Source organism: Leuciscus leuciscus (assembly GCF_965113295.1).
Source record: "Leuciscus leuciscus genome assembly, chromosome: 12".
Lineage (NCBI taxonomy): Eukaryota > Metazoa > Chordata > Actinopteri > Cypriniformes > Leuciscidae > Leuciscus > Leuciscus leuciscus.
In genome coordinates, this window is record NC_138736.1 from 11730331 (window position 1) to 11750068 (window position 19738).

At 39.5% G+C, this 19738-nt stretch overlaps 1 protein-coding gene across 2 annotated transcripts; it reads left to right on the top strand.

The window, feature by feature from the left end:
* Positions 1 to 2043: 2043 nt before the first annotated feature.
* khdrbs1b (KH domain containing, RNA binding, signal transduction associated 1b) lies at positions 2044 to 11839 on the top strand. 2 transcript variants are annotated; one of them, XR_014210370.1, is made up of 11 exons: positions 2044 to 2327; positions 3821 to 3942; positions 4908 to 5024; positions 5233 to 5379; positions 5906 to 6042; positions 6167 to 6374; positions 6456 to 6523; positions 6742 to 6800; positions 7141 to 7327; positions 9340 to 9403; positions 9709 to 11839. XR_014210370.1 is itself a non-coding variant. In XM_082185247.1 (9 exons), exons 1-9 carry the CDS (start codon positions 2234 to 2236, stop codon positions 7245 to 7247), a joined length of 1059 nt encoding a protein of 352 aa, XP_082041373.1. In that variant the 5' UTR covers positions 2044 to 2233; the 3' UTR covers positions 7248 to 8388. The 2 variants fall into 2 exon arrangements, 1 of the variants encoding a protein (XP_082041373.1); XM_082185247.1 differs by lacking the exons at positions 9340 to 9403; positions 9709 to 11839 and having other exon boundaries at positions 7141 to 8388.
* The last annotated feature ends 7899 nt before the right edge of the window (positions 11840 to 19738 follow it).

The following is a 19738-nucleotide window of genomic DNA, read 5'->3' on the forward strand; positions in this document are numbered from 1 at the left end:
TCACCTTAAAATAAAGTGTTACCGAAGTAACTTTTCCCAACACTGCTATTAACTATCATGACACTCTGATTAACGAATTTGTAATAGCACTCAGTTGAATGCGTAGTTCACTATTAGCTAATCAATAACTACTATTTTCTCCAAACCTCCCTGAGAACAACTAAGAAACTATATTTCCTTATTTATAAATTTACAGCTTACATTACAAGGAGATATCATATTTTTCCACTTAAGAATACTGTTCAAAATAATTAGCAATTCCTTCTGTTCTGAAGGATTTGCACTATTTGAGTCATTAGTAGTGGTTTACCATTATCTTTACTTTAGAATGAATTATGCATGATGCACAATAATTATATTTCTACGTATTTTAGGCAATATAAAAAAAATAGCTAATGATGAACAACCACATTCAACTGAGTGCTATTACTTAATAATTTGTTAATCAGAGTACTATAAAATACACTCTTAGCATGTGTTAATAATACACTCAATTATTTTTCCTGTGTAGTAATGTGAAACGTATTACCACTGTATTTATATTGAAAGATGTGTTCTCCTATAGATTTCAGTTAACTCAAATTAAAATTTCCGTTGAAATGCACTTCCTAAACATAATTGATGTGCAATTTGTCAGCTATCAGCAGAGCAGAAGAGATTTGTTGAATGTGTTGCTACACATAGCTTATAAAAAAAATGGAAGTGTTTGCCTCAGGTCACAGGATGTTTTGTCACAAGTTTCCTGCTAACAGGTGCTGAGAACAGGTGCTTTTTATGGAATTATCTTCACTCAATTATCTTCAAATGCTTTTTAAATAAAAGGATGTGACAAAAACATCAGGGAAATAAACAAACAGTGTAAACAAACAAACAAAGTAAGCAAGCAAGTAAGAAAGTAAGCAAGTAAATCTACTCAGTGGGCTTACCTATAAATATTTTGTCTTGCATGGGCCCTGTGAATTTAAACAATGGCCCTGGAAAAGAGAGAATGAGAGCGATAAAGCAGCACAAACAAAATATATATAGCCAAGCCCAGCCAAGCTCAAAGGCCACAGCAGTCAGCAGCCACTTCTTTACGAGTTTGAATAGTCTGACATGCACAAACAGAGTGTGTTAACCTTGAGCGAGGCTGAGGGGAAAAGGGGAACGGAGGGTGGTGGTAGTGGTGCTAAAGACCTAAGCAGGTGTGACAGTTCTGAAAGCTTTCACTGGACAAAAAGGTTTCACTGGCCTCCTAGCAATGCTGAGCCACGGCTGACCTCACTGCTCGCTAGCACTGGCACTGAGAAGCTGTGTTTACAGTAAAGAGAGAACGCTCAAGCCATGAAGGAAAACAAGCACAGTTGAGTTTAAATGAAGGATACCCTGAAAATAATAGTGTAATAACATGGATTCAAAATTTGATAGAATATGCCAGGATTTCTTGTAAATGTAATGAATACATAAGCATGTAAATCATGCTAAAATCATTACTATATTATAATACATTATAAGCCATTGCTATATTATAATTTATTGTTCAATGGATAGGCAAATTTGTCATGTTTACAATTTTGCCATATCAATACTGTCCAAATTTTTCACCACCAACACCTGAATGTAATTCATTTTCCATTTTTTATCCAGAGGGGGGCAGCAAACATTACATTATGTAGTGTGCGCTATCCCTTCATAATTTACCACTTAGATGAGCCCAGAAGCTTATGCAAACCTTTGTGGATGTCTCCAAAAACCAGACAGCATAGCAGCATATTAATTCATGCATAACAGCCTTACATTTAATGAAAGAACATAGATCATTTTTCTATGACCAGTCCAGCACTGTTATGTGTGTGTAATTTAATATACTTCATAATGAACACATGTAATTTCAGACATTTTAGATTATTAGATGATTAGTGTGTGAATTAATGAATAGGACAGACAGCCTCTACCCAAAGCAAAATCAATTTTGAAAATAGACATTCTAAAAACTTTTACATCAAAGTGGGCGGTTCCATACGTCTAGTTTTCGTGACGTAATTTCCGCTCGTTCAAGTCATTTGCGCTCGTCTCAAGCTTTTGTTCATCTGTTTCCAGCCGCACCGCGGAGAACAGGAGCCATTGCGACTCACCACTGTCTTCAACAGCAGTCACGCGTGTGTTCTTATTACCTCTTGCAGGACGTGGATACTAAAATAGTTTCACCGTCGGACGTTTGGTGTTTAAATCTTCATTTACTTACAAACTCAACATGGAGAGCGAGAACAAATACCTCCCGCAGCTGCTGGCGGAACGAGACACCCTGGACGCGTCGTTCACACACGCCACGAAACTTATATCAGCAGGTAAAAGCCAATTGTCAAAATGAAGGAGGGAGACATGCACGTGTAACCGAGTAACTTTTCGGGATGCAAGTTAGATAAATAGCAGTTTTGTTTGGAGGGAAGCGGAGCGACTGTAGTCGTTCGTGGGACGGAGGGCGACCGTTACAAAGTCTCGTTTCAGTGCGCGAGGAAGGGGGTTCGTGTACTTAGCTCGAACCAGGCACGTGCTGTCGAAGACATTTTCGGTGTGTAGCTCAAGATTTTTTTCCCCCGGAGGGAAAAACTCTACTTTTCCTGGATGATATCAGTTATTTGTATCATCCTCCACTGTGCACGGTCGAAAGCCGTAATGCTGTATAGTTTTACCCCGTCATCCCCCGGGCAGCATTCCCATTTCCGCTCGAGTACATTGTGAGCCGCGTGCTGGATTGGGTTTAACCGAAAGTGTACAAATAACAGATTTTTTTCTTCTTTTTTTTACAACTTTACAATACTTATTTATTCTTAATTTTTTGTTGAAACTGATCATATTCAATGTAAAATTACACAGTCGTGATTTAAGTGAGTCGTGCTACAATATCGCAATACAATTAAAGAAAAAAGTTGTACTTAACATTATTGTTTGTTTGTAATGAGGGCTCTGTATCTAATGGGTCAACGTGGCGTTTCTTTGTAACGTTACACATCCAGTCCTAGCCTACATGCGCTTATCGCGCTTGTCTAGACGGAAAGATCTGGAAAGCTTTAGATGAAATCGTCCAAGCCCGATGAAATTAAATTGAAGCCGGCTGAAAATCTTAAATTTGGGATTTGTCGTAGTAATAAAAACCATGTTCCTAACCATATGTGCCTTTAGTGTGGGAAGTGTTGCATCTGGAGATGAAATGGATTTTTTTTTTTGGTGTAGGAAATGTCTTTTCCTGGCCTCGTTTCACCACGTCTTATATCATCAGTGAAGTGGGAGTTTAACTGTATCTTGTGGTTTATATCAACAGATCGGTTCCATAAGTTACATTTGCGGAGGCGTGTAAATGTTCAGTGTTTAGCATCAGACTTGCATTGAAAAGTTCCCTAGTGAAGCTGAGTCTATTGATTGGTGTTTCCTCCCAGTGTCTTTGAGGCAAGCACTTTTCTTTGCAAACTGAAGCAAACACTTAAGTCTCAGGCATACATTTGCCATTGAAGTAAAATGACCTGGAGAATATTTCAGACCTATACATTTGTAATCATTATCCAGCATGTCATGTTATGAGGAGAAACATAACAAATGTATGTTATCAGTGAATGTATGATCCTTGTTGAGTATGATGCATTCATACTCTGGGTTTTAATTTTAAAAGGGGCAAAACTGCTTTTTGCTGATTTTAACTCTGCAATAAGTTTCTGACCTTGTCTAATGTGGAAGGCAAGAAATGTGTGCTAATGTCTTGTGGAATCAGTTTGAAAATGTATTTTAGTTGGTTGGTAAAGTGTCTTCAAATATCATGCCTAATAATGTTTCTTGTGCTTTTTAGAAATTGAAAGGGTTCAAAATGGGGATACCGAGAAAGATACAGAAAGCTACCTGGACCTCTTTACGACTAAAAACATCAAACTGAAGGAAAGGGTTCTCATACCAGTCAAGCAGTACCCTAAGGTGAGTGTCATTGTGGTATTTAGGAACATGTCTGCTGTGCCGATTTACTCGATTACATGTGTGCTGCTTCCGATCTGGTGTTGAAGGAATGTGTAACACCTCAGTAATCGCAAGCAAAGGTTACCTGAGGATTCTTGGGAGGTATTAGATTTGTACAAACATTTGAGACGAAGTAGAACTTGTTTATAGAATTTAATTTGTTTTGGAAAGCACTATTAGAGTGAAATGGTACGTTTACAATCCCCAGGGATGCATTTTGACAAATTTGCAAACCTTTGATTGCCAAGGCCTGTAATTTGTCATGAAGGGGCTTAAGATATTTTCGAAATGCATGTTTCTTTGTGAATGTCCTGTGAACGCTTTCCTGCCAGAGGTGATCAGACCGTTTGATTGAGTCCTCTGCTGTTTTAGAGAGCATGGCAGTGTTTTTCTTTGACTTTTCGTGTTTAAAGTTTGCTTGCCAGATCAGTTGAAATTGGCTGAATTTAACTTTTTTTGGTATATGAATCAAATTGGTATGTGATCATGCATGACTGATTATAGAGTCTGTTAGATCTTTGATTTATGACCTTTGTCTCACCCCTGTCAGCTGCACCTCTTACTGCTGTTACCATAAATTTAAATATTGGAATTTTTCCTCTTTCTTTTTGTTGAGTGTCACTTGTTGATTTGTGCACAAAACAGACGTTTTCTGCTGTCGCCCGGGAAAAAAATGTGCCCTCCCATTTTAGTTGTCCTCATGCATGTTCACAGACCACCTAATGTTACCCCTCGCTTTGGTGTCGAGGAGAGCACAACTCCAGCCTTTGATCTGTTTGCATTCCATTTAATCTTGTCCTGTTCAGGAAGATCAAAACTATTGAGTTTTCAGTCCTTGAAAACAAGTACAGTCAGGCTAAGTTACGAGCTGTAGATTTCCTCAAATGCTGTGGGTTTAATATTTAATTTTCTGTTGCTTTGTGCAGTTTAACTTTGTTGGAAAGATCCTTGGACCACAGGGGAACACCATCAAGAGACTGCAGGAGGAGACGGGCGCTAAGATCTCTGTGCTGGGGAAAGGATCCATGAGGGACAAAACCAAGGTAAAGTGCTATTGAGGTTATTTTTAAAGGTATGAATGATTGCTGCAAGAATAACTTTTTTTCTAAGGTAGCTTTAAACTTGAAAAAATAAAGGGATGGTTTTAGGCTATTTGATTCATCACGTTTTGGTTGTCTTGCTGTGTGTGAGTGAAGGTTAAGACACCACTCAGAGTAAATTGGATCTGCTGAACTTATTTTTGTTCTTCAGGAGGATGGCTTGAGAAAAAGTGGAGAGCCGAAGTACGCACACTTGTCCATGGAGCTTCATGTGTTCATCGAGGTGTTTGCTCCTGTTCCTGAGGCGTACATGCGCATGGCTCATGCCATGGAGGAGATCAAAAAGTTCTTGTTCCCTGTAAGTACTGAAATATGCTCTGGATTCAAGAAAGGCAGCCCAGATATCATGTTTTGCAGTGAAGTGCTGATAATGTGTTTTGTCTAAGCTTCTTTGTTTATAGTGCTGTGACTTTATGAATTCCAAATGGGCCATTGTTTAAGTCCAAAACGCCTGCGTTGTTGGACTGTAACTCTACTTGCTTTGCCCGTGGAGGCAGATTAATATTTAATCTGATAAATCGGCTGTTTTTGTGCTCACTCCTGTAGCTGGACTGAGTGACTGAAAGGTTTTGCCAAACAATGTTTCCCCTTTGAGAACAAACTTCTGTGCCCTGTTCTAATGGCCTCATGTGAGCTATGCAAGTTTGTGTCTCTCAAGGCCTAATGCTGGTTCTTCATTGTTAAGAGATAAATATAGTTGTTGTCCAGCTCTTTAAGCATCGGATTTTGTAGAAACCACTATTTTCATTTATGTTCTGAGACGGATGTTCTTGTGAAGTGTCTGTAGTGTTGACATTTTAGTGAGCTGTGTGCCTGTCTTGCAGGACATGATGGATGACATTTGCCAGGAGCAGTTCATGGAGATGAAGTATCTAAATGGGGGTCAGGAACATGGGGGTAGAGGCCGAGGAGGGCCACCCATCAGAGGCCGTGGCGGTCTTCCTCCTCCTGGGGCACCCAGGTAACACACCTATTTATTATTCATTGTGACTGTTAGTTTGAGCTGCTAAACCTGATTTTTAATGCAATGATAACTTTTTGTAGATTTAGGTGAGTAGAAGATTAACAATTTTTTACTCCTGCAGGGGTCGTGGTATGCCCCCACGTGGAGGTGGCCGTGGTGGTCCCCCTCGAGGTGGAGCCGCAAGGGGAGCTCCTGCAGGTAGAGGTGGACCATCAGCCCAGCCGCCCAGAGGAGCAGCTTCCAACCGTGCCCGTCCACCCGCCCCGTCTCAGCGAATGCCCCCTCCGCCAGCCCCGCACCCTCCGGCCCAAGACTCATACGAAGACTATGTATGTTTCTTTATTAGAAAATATAATCTGAGTTTTCTTTGGAGATGTTGAGTGCACTGATTGTATTTTCCGTTTCCTCAGTCTTATGACGAGAGCTACACGGAGCCAGGCTATGAATCCTATGACAGCTACTACAGCCAGCCACAAGCGTAAGTTGATTGAACACATATTATTACTGCTGGTTTGGGACTTAGAAAGTCCAAGTTTCCTCAAAAAGATCAACTTTGCCTATAATTATTGGGGTTTATGGAGGCTTTTTGGAAACATCCCAGTGTCTTAAAAGCACAATGTGCTTGGCTTAGTATGTTATTTTTGGAAATTTAGGCCTGTTTCTCTTGAGTTAGTTTGAACAGTGTTTTTTTTGCAGAGAACCAGAGTACTATGATTATGGACATGGAGAGACACAGGAGGGGTATGAAAACTACGGTAAGATTTTTGCCTTTGAATATTTTTTTTATTTTTTTTTGATCTTTCACTGTGCAGTTGATAATGGTTTCAAACATTTATTGTAGTTAATGAAAGGGTGAGATTTTGTTATAGCTATTACAATTGATAATGCTAGTGTAACAGAACAGGTACCTTTATTTTTGGATAATTCCTGTAAATTTGAGTTTAAAACCACCCAAACACAGACTTGCCTTGGTATTTTGATCAGTAATGTTTTTAAGCTGAGGCTTTGTGGCAGCTCAGTTGTTTAAACTACTTGGTAAGCCATTGTTTGCTTGCTTTATCTTAACTTTTTGCACTGTTGTGTTTGCTCCCGTAGCTCAAGATGACTGGAACGGGACACAGCGCGCTGTTGGTGGTGGAAAAGCTCCCACTCAGAGACCGACTAAGCCTGGATTCAGGGAACCCCCCTATGGACGATACTAAGTCTGACTAGCGGAAAGTCACCCAACGCGTCGCCATAACTGTCTCCCGTGGCAGCTCACACTTTAAGCTACCCGACAAAAGTAATTGTCTGTTTTGTTTTTTTCTCGTTTTTCTTTTTCTTTTCTTTTTTCTCGTTTTGTGTTTTTTACTCCGGACTTTAAAGAAACTTGACGGAATGGCATTCGAATGCCTCAAGAATCGATATAACTTTTAGAAGGGATTAAAGTTTAAACATTGCTGTTTTTTTATTTGTTTTTGCAAATATCTTTTCCTCTGCTCATACCTACCCTTGCTTTTTTGCATTTGTCGATGGTAAAAGTTTGTCAAATGATTGGAAAAAGTATTTAGTTGGAAGGTAAACCCTAACAACTGTACAGCCACTTTTTGTGTCTCAGGACACCACTTTAATTTGTGTTACCTTAAAAACTCTGCTGAGGTGCAGTTGCAGATTCCCATGTAGGCTACATTTCAAAATTCTGTTTAATACTAGCATATCAAATAGATCCTAAACTTAATGTCTGTTTTGTAATAAGGAATATAAATTACTGAAAGTCAAAATGTCTTTAATGGTATTTCCAACAGCCATTGATTATTCCTCATTTGATTTAAATAGTCTTAAAAGCTGTAAATGTAGATTTAGGCCTCAATATTTTTCCTTGTATTTTAGAGTTTTGAAATATAGCCCAATTAGACGCTGTTGAGATGGAATGTCCTCAAATCCTTAATTTGTTAAAATAAGATGTTACTCTTCAAAACTGTTCTGTAGAATAACCCATGTTTGGCTACTTATGTAAAACATAATAATCAAAAGTCAGATTATCATGGATGCCTCCAATTCTATATAAACTGCATGCAAAAACTGCTTTAAAAAAAGGATTTGGACAACAATCTCCACAAGGGTCATCTCTTTCTTATGTAAAGGGATACTGCAGCTAAAACCGACTATTGTATATAATTTAAAAAAGGAAAAAGAAAAAAACTCACATCCAAACTGTACTTTACTGCCATTTAGTATTTGTATCCTCTCCATAAAATGCAGAATGACATGTGTAAGCTTGCCTAAATAGGTAACTAAATCTGTCCAAAACATGTTTTGCAGCAGTTGTCAATAAAGCCTAGATTGTTTTTTATGAAACTTTAACCTGGTTTATTTTTCTTTGTCTTCATAAAATCTGAAATGGCCTTTTTAAATAACTCATAACCTTCGGTTCCAATCATTCTTCCTCTTCAAAAACAGATTTTAAATTTAAAACAATGCATGTAGTCTGAAGACGTAAACTACACTAAAGGAGTCTGTTTAAAGTGTTTGATCTGACAATTAAAAGCACACCTTTAATGTTTCTCTCTCTTTTTATACTTAAAAAGGACCCTAGAGGTAAGACCTGTGCTCTTTAAAATAACCTGGATAGCTTCCTAATGTCTATAGAGAGAACTAAAGCATTCGATGCTTGGGTATGTATTAAACTTTTCTTGAATGACATTCTATTTTTGGTCTCTCAGAATGGGAAATGTATTATAGCCTGAAATAATTTGAATTTAAAAGTTAAGCTTGCAGGGGCCATATTTGTCAAGTCTGATGCAAAGACACGTTGGCTGCTTTTAGTAAAGAGGGCAGGAGAGGACTGTTAAACTTAAGTGCAGCATTGTAAAGGTAACCCTAACCCTAAATTTGTGAGTAATGTTACATTTATTTACTTAAAAGTATTTGGTGACGGCGTGCAATGATTTAAAATATTCAGTCGTTTAAAAATATAAAAGTAAAGTGGAAAAAAATATACAAACACGCAGTAATAGATTTTGCTTATAATAATATTTGTGTACTAACATTCTAGAGCAGAATTGTAATGCAACTCATGCTAAAAGTGCTCAGTGTCAAATCTAGATCCATCTATGTTTGTAATGCTGCTCCTGTTTTTTTCTTTTGCGATTTGTTTAACGTATTGAAAAACTCAATGTCCTACCTGAAAATGTGACCTGGGAAAGCTTGAGTTGCATGACTCAATCTTGGAAGATTGCATGAGTTTATTCTATACAATATAGTTTATCATAGCAATATTTGGTTGTTCGCTCATAGTGTTCTCTCTTCCCTCAGGTTGTGATGCCTGGAAATTCCTGGAAATGGAAAGTTTAAACAAGAATATCAGACCTCTCCCCAGGTCAGTTATCCTTTCGTTATTCTATTGTTCTCTGTAGTTTTAGTCCATTCCTGTTCTGATGAGTCAAAGCTTTCTAAATCTTCATGTTCTGCAAGAAGCTCTCAATGGTATGAAGTTGCACTGCCTTAATGGGCTTGCTTCCGGTTTCCACTATGTACTCAGCTCAGTAATTACTGGTAGCTTCAGTGGCCTAATGTGATTGTGATATCATACAAGATTAATCAGATGTTTGGCTCAGTTGTGTGTGTGCGTGTGCTCCTCCCCCTTTTGGTCACTTTGCTGATTGATTTATAATTCTCCTACAGGAAAAGACAAGTGTTTGTTTGCAGTGTAAGAGCAATCTTACCTTTGAACACCAGCAGTCTTTATGGAACCATGGACGGTCTGACTGGACAGCTTCTGAACGGGGTGGAATGGCAGAAATCGCTGGTCCTGTCAGCTAAAGTTTAGACCAGCAACCTCTTAGAAGGGTTGAAAAGTCTTGAGGTCTGGTGCTGTGAATATCTGCTCTCCAGTGGTTATGCAAAGTCATTTTTCTGTACTGAAAAGTTTTTTACTGTTCACCTCAAGTGCTTTCTAAGCACACTTAACTTTAAATGTTCATCTTTAAATTGACCTTCTGCTCATGTTGGCCAAGAAATCATTTTAACAAGCTCGAAAAATTCTGTCCGAGCTCTCCAAATGTCTACCTCAGACAATACTCAACCGCTTTATTCTGCAAGACAAGCATGTCTTCCCCAGTTCCTCGCTCGGAGGAACGTACATGCTAATTTAGAGCTGTCCAGCCCCTATCTCTTAGCAAAGACTTTGTCCTTTAATTGCCATGGTAATTTTTGTCTTGCTCTCGAGTAGATATGTTTGGATGGGTTTAAGCTGCCGGAACTCTTGCAGTTTGTGTGAATCACAATTGAATTTTCCATCTCATGAGCCAAACACAAAAATCTCCAGGGGTTTGCAACAGTGCAACTGTTGATCTAAATCATACTAACCTTAAATTCTGGATAAAGGTCTTTCTTGCCCTAATTGAGAGCTTTCCATAAATTCAGCTTTTTCTAATCCTTGCTGTGCTGAGTCTGAATTTAGCACTGCATGGCTTTTGTGCATGCCACTGTCAGTATGTATTGCTGTAGCTTTCATCTTTTTTCCCCTCAGCACACGTATGATTCGAGCCCGTCATTCTGACCAATTACCGCCGATGACAGTGTGTCCGTCCCCCGCGGAGCCGCCACTGGTTGCCGACTGGCTAACAGGACTAATGCCTTATTGCATTAGAGACAAATCTGTCCTCAGCACAGATTTTAATAAGCATCAGCCACTGTTCAAGTGGTGTCGAACAATGGGTCCATGTGGGTAGGAGGTTGACCGATGTGAATGCGGGCTTCACCGTAATGAGAAATCGCAAAAGCAGATAATGGGAATATTTATTTTCTGGACAGATGCTAGGGGGTAAAGAAACTCGAAGTCTCAAGGAGATTGAAATGCTCAACCCAACCCAACTGTGTGTACTAAATGGGTCTTTGTTTACAGTCATATCTGTTTGCGTTGGACATGCGTGGCTTACAGCTGCTGGGAAAATACCTCTGGGGTAATGTGCAAGAAATCGACACATTGTGCATGCTGAAAACAGGAAGCATGGCTTTACGAATGCAAATTAAATGCTCACATCAATGTCTGTCTGTCTTCTTGCATGGCTATTTTGCTAGTTTCACACCTAACCAGTATACACTCTCCAGGGAATCAGGGTTTTGAGTGCACAGGGAGGAGTTGTGATGTTTTCTGGCTCATGTCCTGGAGAACCATGGCTGCTGGCCACCTCCTTCAGTGTGAAATGCTGGTAATAACTTAGCCTCCTAAAGGTCTCTCTCAATGTGCTGTGATGAAAATGAATTAAATCCATCCATGTGGAATCTGGCTCGAGTAATCCGAAGCCCTCCAGGACAAAGCGTTGGACACCTCCACCTTGGCTGTCGCTGAAGTAACATTCCATTGCATGTTTTCCAGCATCCACATAAGCAGACACGCCTAAAACAATGTTGGGAAACCATGGGAATTGCTTGGGATTAGTGATGAAATACAAGTGCCAGGAGTCTGTATTCTTTTGTTTTCTTAAGGAGATTGACGAGCCTGTATTTCAATGCAGCTAAACTGGATTTAAGCTTATTGAAGTGCTCGTCTTTCAGCATAGCTGTTGGCCTTATTTCTGTAGAAGCAAACTAATGCCTTTGGGGCTGTAGAAACCTTTCGGTGACTTAAGGGAGCGGACAGAATTTTTCACTTTTGAAAGTTATTCAAACTTGTTTGGAAGTTGGTGTATCCAAAAGCACTCGTGCGCTCACAGCCTGCAAATTATTACGTACTACTACAAAGAGAATACCTAATAAATTGGCATTTGTTTTTACCTATTTTGTAATGTCAAAAATAAAAAAATTAATTCTAGACCTGGCTCCTGTCTCTCTTTCAAAGCTTATGTCTTCATGTTTCTTGATAGCTCGTTCTCCTCGGGTTTTTAGACTGAATAAATGAACGCAAATGCGACAATGTTCAACGGTAATTTAAAATCTAGTTGCCATTGTTGGTAATCGGGAAAGGTTTTTGTCTATGTAGTTTCCTGCATGTAGCAACTTTGGGTGATATTAAATTATTTATTCTATAATAAAAATGTGCAGTAGCTCAAACAGTAAAGCAATGCACTCAGTCAACTACTATCTGTATCAACCGATTCTAATTTGTCAAGCCATTTAGCTTTTAAATATTTCATGTTGGGTATCAGTTTTTTTTTTGTCTTTAGCCCTAAAACCTTCAACCTTGCTCTTGGAGACCCACTGTCTATGGGATTGAATGAGTGCGCTCGATAATGTGGATATGGTTTCAGACACTACAAATGGCTGTCCCCTCAAACAGGGTTCCGGCACGTGCTGTAAAATCTGGATTTTTTTTTATTTTTCCAGTCCTGGAAAACGCATGTAAAATAATTATTTTAATCATGTTCTTGTGTTTTTCTTTAGCCGAGAAAGTAGTTTATAACACCATGAAACAATTATTGTTTGTAGCAGAAAGTGCTGTTCACAGATGCTGAGTCTTGACACGTGAGAGAAGTATTTTGGATGATGTTTAGTCATGTGTAGGTCCTTGCAACAGTTAGCTTACAGCAGGCACACAGGCTTTTTTATTTAGTTCGAATTGTTGGCAAAAGTAGCAGTTCTTTGGTACCAAGTTGATAATGAAGTTTAAAATAAAAATATTTATACCAGCCTTTCTGCAGTGCTGGTGGTACAGAGTACTGGGTCAATCTGGTATACCCACTGATAGGTGGCTGCTTTCAGACACTCCCGTTCATATTTGTGTGATAACTGAAGAGTTTCAAATGTTTCCGTATAAAATGTTTTTGCAGCATTAAGCATTGTACCCAGTGTTGAACACCTGAGTGCAATGACCAATCAGAGGTGTTCAAGTTGTTCAGAATCATTTCATTATAACCAACAAAGTGTAAACATGTAAATAAGAGATTCATTGTGCAGTGTAGCCAGCTTCATTGATTATAATGGGAGTTTTCACAAGAGTGCAGAACTCTGTGAGCAGGCTATACAACCCATTCCAATTTTGAATGAAAGTTTAAATTTTCAATTGTCATAATGTAAGTATAACTCGTATTAAAAAAAACAATTGATTTTAGAGTTGTCATGGTCATGAACTGTACGTCTTTTAAAGACTTTAGGGCATGATCCTTGTCTTTTATTCCTGCTGGTGAAATTGAAAATGATCACTGAAAAAGAGTGGGAACCCATACTATATAAGGGTATATGTGGTGATTTTTAGGAGACATCCTGGGTCTCCAGATTTCTCTGGTTAAAGGAACATTTATGGTCAAATACAGCTATGCTTTTAATATGGTTAAGTTCTATTATAGACGGCATCAGTTGGATGTTGATTACCACAGAAAATAATTTTGGCTTGTACCTCAAGTTTGTAAAATCAGCAGAAATGCATTTGTAAAGGATGACCGTGGAGCAGCTGTTGTATGGAATCCTCATAGACTTCCATTGAAAGTGCAAGCAACAATCAGACAATCTGCGTAATGACTACTTGTCCTGCTGGTTGCTGATACCAGTGAGGATAAATAAGACATCTGCATTGTGTGGCCCTCATGAATAATTAAAGACTCCCATTTAGTCTTGAATACTTTTAATGCACAACGAGGATGTGCTTTCACGGGCCGGGCACTTAGAAAACTATGTTTGGACCAAACCTTGATGTAAGCAGGGTCTGTTGAGTGATTGTGGTGTTTTAATGGAATGTGTGTTTAATGCAAGTGCGCTCAGGTATCTGATGCAACAGATGAGAATCAATGAGACTTGCAGGGTGCTACGCAGCTTGAAGGAAAGTGGGCGCCAGTCTGCCCTTTGGCTGTGCTCAACAAGCATTAAGTTCTAGAGCAAGTATCATGTCTTCCTTGTGATAAACAGTGTTTGCAGAAGAACCATAGCATTGAATCTTCTATGTATTTATAGACGAGTAATTGCTTCCATCCTTGTGTTTTCAGTGCCTAGTCTGGCAAAGTTAAATGACTAAAAAGGAAACTGTTCTCATGTTGACCTACAACCCACGCCGACAGTACAAATCCGCCTGCTCTCATCCTTCCTCTTCACTGGTCTGCTGCCAATATGTTCGCTCGAAGTGAGACTGAAATGGCAGCAAAGCCTCGGGAGCATTTTCATGTGGAAAGTTGTTGCAGTTGATGTAGTTTATTCTTTTTATCGTTAGCGTTTCCAAGCAAATCCGCCTCCTCAAGCTAACCCCAGAATCACCTTTTTAAAGATCGCTACTTGTTGGGAATGTAGTTTAAACACAACGGTCTGTCACAGGTCACCGCTGTGGTCTGCGCTGACATGTCCGTGCATGCAGCTCCTCTTCTTGCCTGTTCACATGGAAACCCTGGGCCTCATTAGCTCACGCACTTGACTCTAGACCCCTGTTTGCGCTTCCAGGGAAGCGAATCCCTCGGAAGCAATTTAGGGCTCGATATAAATCAATTTTTATGTTAAATAGTTGCCTTGAAAGGAGGTGTGGGGGTGGGAAAGTGTGCGCTTTACCGAGCCGTAGGCTTCCCACACGTCCCTTGCGCTTTAGTCACAACTCTGACCACCGCAGGCTGTCTCTGCCTTCCTTTCTCTCGCTCTACTATACAGGTCTTAGTAATTCACATCGCCTGCTCATTCTCTCCTTCCAACCTGCAGTTTTCTTCCTCTTCCTCTCTCTGGTCTCATGTTTGACCCTCTACGGTTGTTGTGTCTTGCCTTCGGCTCAGCTCTAATTTTAGTAGGATTGAAGAAAGTCTAGCAGGGGAAGGGCAAGGGGGTCTTTCTGCGAGACTCAGACTTCCAACCTAATTACCCATCCTGTTACCTCGGTATCAGCCTCCCTGCAGCAAACCCAGCCGGCAGACGCAGTGGTGACTCAGTCACCTCTCCATAGATCAGAGCTTTTCACTGAGAATTATGGTCGGATATCTAGTGCAATTGCCATTGGTATCGGAGAGTGAATTGAAAATATTATTGGAGTAAATTGGAGGTGTGATGGATATTTTATCGCATACCCATTAAAAATTGAAAGGGAGATTAATAGAAAGAAATAAGGTGAATAGAAGCAATTTCCATGCCTTTAAGAATACAGTGATGCATAATGATGTCACATTGACAGCAATTTGTAGTGACTGAAATTACATTGCAAGTAGATATGTTCCAATAAAAGCTGGCAATTTGTAGAGACGTGTGATAATGTGGATGATGTAGCAAAGTTGCACACCTGTAGCTCAAATAAAGCATGGTGCCAGCAACACTTCGATTCCCAGGGAATGCATCAAGTGATAAAAAAAAAAAAAGCATCTTGAATGCAATTTAAATCGCTTTGGATAAGTGTCTGGCAAATGCATTAATACAACATTAGGGTTGACTTAATTTATACAGATATAAAGAAATGGGAGTGAAGAGTCTTGAAGTTTAATAGCAACCAACAGAACACCAACTACTAGGGATTTAACTGCTGTTCACTGAAAAATGAAAATTCACTGAAAATTCATCATTTACTTCCCTCAAGTTGTTCCATATACCTGTTTGAATTTCTTTCATCTGCTGAACACAAAATAAGATATTTTGAGGAATGTCGGTAACCAAACAGTTGATAGAAAAAAAAAAAAAAAAAAAAAAAAATCTATGGAAGTCAATGGGGCCCATCAGCTTTTTGGTTACCGACATTCTTCAAAAAGTAATCTTTTGTGTTCAGCAGAAGAAAGGAATTCATACAGGTTTGGAACAAGTGCACTCTCTCTGGACTGAAGTGTGCCATTCCCTTGGTCTGCCTTCCTGGATGTAGTCTGTTTAAAAGTCCACCTTGTCACCCGCTTACCAACACTGACGGCCCGTTTTCTGACGGCCCGTTTTAAATATGGCCCTGACGGCCCGTTTTCTGCCAGTCTATATCCGAGGTTGAGCTCCAGAGGAGGGGAGAACGGATCTGACTATGCCCGGGACTGAGGCAACCTCCTTGGGCTGGAGGGGAAGGTCAGAGAGCTTGGATGTTTGGCCCAATATGTCATTTTTGACATTGACAATTTTCTGAGGAGGACATTCCTCCAGGGCCTCTGGTGAACTATCCATTTAATTGTCAATATATCAGTTAGTCACTACACCTTATACCATATTATACCCAATTTATCACCTGGGAGACTACTGACCTTGCAGTTTGAGTCTTATTTTCCCTCTTGCTAAGGAGTACCATAATAATGAAATAAGCTTTTAATTACAAAATTTATCATTCCTGTTAATCTAGATGAGCAGAGCTAGTGGTTAAATGGTTTATGTCTGGGGGCTTTTGAGTTCAAAACTGATAAGAGAGCTGCTAATTTGAGTCATTTGCATTTATATAGTATGTAGATGCTACTGAGATTAATTTTATTCTGCAATCTTCTATGATGTGCTTATTAATGGTGCTTTCTAAGGCAAGCATATTGATCATATTTTGGATTTGGGCTTCGAACCCAAAAGTATTACAACTAAGTATTAAACTTTGGTGCGTAACTCACTAAATCATGTGAATTGTGTAGAGAGATCTGCCTTTTCTAAAGCCGCTCACATGCTACATGCCACAATAATAAAATAAAATAAAGTAGTTGGCTTAGTGTAAGTTAGCCAAGTAGTTAAATTTGTATTCAATATAAGAAAAAGAACAATTTACATAATCAAGTTGAAACAGTATATAGTACAGGCTCTGCATGTAATACTTTACTACTATATAATAGGCAAAAAACAGTCAAACGAATAGTAAATTCGTAGTATTCAAAAGTAGCCGTAAAGTACCTGGATTACACTACTTCTGGCAAGATTCTGAAGTGAGCATTCAATGGACGCTTTACTATCCCATGAGGCCACGGGAGAGCAGTTGTGAATGGCATTGTTATTCCCTCAGAAGTTAAAAAGAGTAGCGTTGGAATCCAGAATACCACTTGATAAAGTAGTACTAGAAAAGCTTCACTATTATGAATATAACTGAACTAGTCACGCTACTGAAAAATATAGTCAAGTTAGCATTGCTAATTTTAGTTAGTTACTCCCAAACAGCGTTAGAATTGTAGCAGTGACTTTTTAATTTGGAGTCTGTCATTGAATGGACAATATCTTTGAGGATTTGTCAGAATATCACATATTTTTTATTCCACTGAAGAACATAATTGATGGGAATTTTCAGTTTTTGTGAGCTGTTCCATTAAAGAAGACATGACAGCTTTCAGAAAATGTAAAAAACACATTTATTAAATATTCTTTATTATTCACATATGCATTGATTTCAATACTGCAGACATGACTAATACGTTTTTTTTTTTTTTTATCTTAATAAATAGCCAAATACATTCACCAGGAAGAATGTGCATGGAAACAGTGTCCTGCTTTCACATGACTTGGCTGCAGCAACCCTTTTAATCAATGCTTGGAGTGCGTAGTCAATGTGTCGTAGTCCTCCACCACCAAGGCCAGTGAGAAAAGAGGTTTGAAGAATGTATTCTTGGAAATATTCCTACTTTAGGTAATAGAAAGTGTCTACTGTTGCTGCCTGGCTTTCTCCCACCCTCTCGAGTTGTCAAACCGAATTGAGTCACATCTGCTTTCTCCGTTCCTTTGAAGACGCAGAGATGAGTTTGGCAAATCAACCATCTGCCTGTAGGGAAAGCCAGCACCTGTCACGAGGGATGTCATTAGCCACCGACTAGACAATCCTGTCTGCGTTCCTCAACTGTCTAGCTCACCACGGATACCTGACCCATCATTCTCGCCGTCTCACTCTTGGTTTTAGGCTCTTTTGCTGGCTCTGCTGTCTCTATCTGTTTTGTCTCCATTTAGCCCTCTCTATCTCTCTTTGTGCAGCGCTCTGTCTGACAGGCAGCCTATTTCTGAGTCGCAGCATGGCCAGGCTCATGCTCCTGTGGGCCCGCTCATTTTATTGATCTCTCTCAAGTCTTTCTGTCCTCGTTAGTGAAAGAGAGCCAGTCGGGGCTTGATGCTGTACTACCACATGCTTCTCTTTTGCTGTTGGCTGGTTGAGAATCCAGTCCAAGTCGTGATTGATGATCTCAGTGCTTCTTCTGGTGTTCATTGAGTTGGTTCCTCTGCCCAAGGGTTTCATTCAAGATTCTGGTGCAGGAACATTGTTGAATTAAAACCATTTTGCTGTTTCTCTTGCTCTGTGAAACAGCCGGTTTATCAGTGGGCTATTGTGCAAGATAAAGCTCCTTTTGATGATAAAATAGCTGCCGGGCCTGAGAGCAGAAGGCCAGGCTTTTGCCTCTGTAGGGAGTCTGCCACACGTTCCATGGGTCATGAGTCTGAATCGGGCTTGACCGGAGGGGTGTCCGCCACGATTGTGCAGTGACCTGAATGGAGGGTGCGATTCAAAAGGAGAAGAGCATCACTAGTTTGCGCAGGGCTGGACATTGAATTCTCTATTATTCCCCATCTGAATAAGAATATTAGAAGGATGAATGTCTCAAAGAAATGTAATATTTCACTCCAAAAACCTTTGCAGAAAGTAAATTAAGCTTTTTTTAACATTGACATTATTTGAATGACAAAAAATTAAGTATATTACATTTACATTTGATCATTTAGTAGACGCTTTTATCCATAGCGACTTACAAATGAGGAGAAACAATAGAAGCAGACACAATCAGACAACAATATGTAAGTGCTGTGACCCTGCCCAGTTTAGTCTAACTGCTTTTTTTTTTTTTTATTGCTATAGAGTAAGAGAGCAGTGAAAAGAAAGTATTAGTATTAATGGATCAAGTGTTGTCGAAAAAGATGCGTCTTCAGTCGTTTCTTGAAAATGGCTACGGACTCAGCAGCTCGGGTTGAGTTGGGCAGGTCATTCCACCAGCATGGAACAGTCAAGGTAGAGGTTTACCTTGTCCTTGACTAAACCTTTTTTTATCATTGTTATTGTTTAGTATTCAATTATTAAAGGCACAATATGTAATTTTCAACGCTTGAGGTCGCTTATTCAAAACAACAAATGGCGTAGCTAGATGACGCTGTGAATGAGTGTGGATTAATGGGAGTCGTCGTCTTTCTTCACCTCCACAGCCAGTGGAATGGAATCCGATGGACTCTGGCAGAAATCATATTCATGGATGAGCTAATGTATTAAAGTTTTATTAACATTACTGTGGTATGAACTAAGGCGGGCCGAGAGCCGTGGAAGCGGAACAAGGCAGCTGGAGCGAATGCTAATGAAAGACACCTGCAGTACACACTGGTCTCGAGTCCAGCAGAGCTTTTATTATGCTTATGCTGTAGTCGGCCGCTTTTTATGTGAGGACACGCATTGCGGTTTTACATGATTAAAACAATCATACTCAATTAATCTGAGTGTGCTGAAAGTTATGTCATAACGTTACTCTGTGTGTTCGCTCGGTGGCTGGTATGAGACACATGCTGCACTTTGCAGTAATCTAGATTGATATTAGAATATCATATTAATAAAAGCTGGATGACTTGTGTTGTTAAATGACACATTTACATTTTAAAATATATTGTGTGATGGAGAAAGCTCTCTCTGAATATACTTAGCCACTTGACAAAATAGTGTTGTCTCTGAGGCATGATAAAACTGGTATACTCAAACGATTCAAACAATAAGACTAACTGTGTTGAGCTATATAACAATGATTCGTTTTCTGTTGAAAAATGTATCTAAACAATTGCTTACGTCACATGGAAATCGAGGGTGATGCGGATATGATGTCACTGACAGACGACGCAATGACTAAAATTGCTGATTTCTCTGGAT

Excerpts from the sequence above, each read along its gene's own strand:
- khdrbs1b (XM_082185247.1), top strand. The coding sequence starts at position 2,234 with ATGGAGAGCGAGAACAAATACCTCCCGCAGCTGCTGGCGGAACGAGAC. Across the intron at positions 6,043-6,166 it reads CCTCCTCCTGGGGCACCCAG|GGGTCGTGGTATGCCCCCAC; the intron begins GTAACACACCTA and ends TTACTCCTGCAG. Across the intron at positions 6,524-6,741 it reads TACTACAGCCAGCCACAAGC|AGAACCAGAGTACTATGATT; the intron begins GTAAGTTGATTG and ends TTTTTTTTGCAG.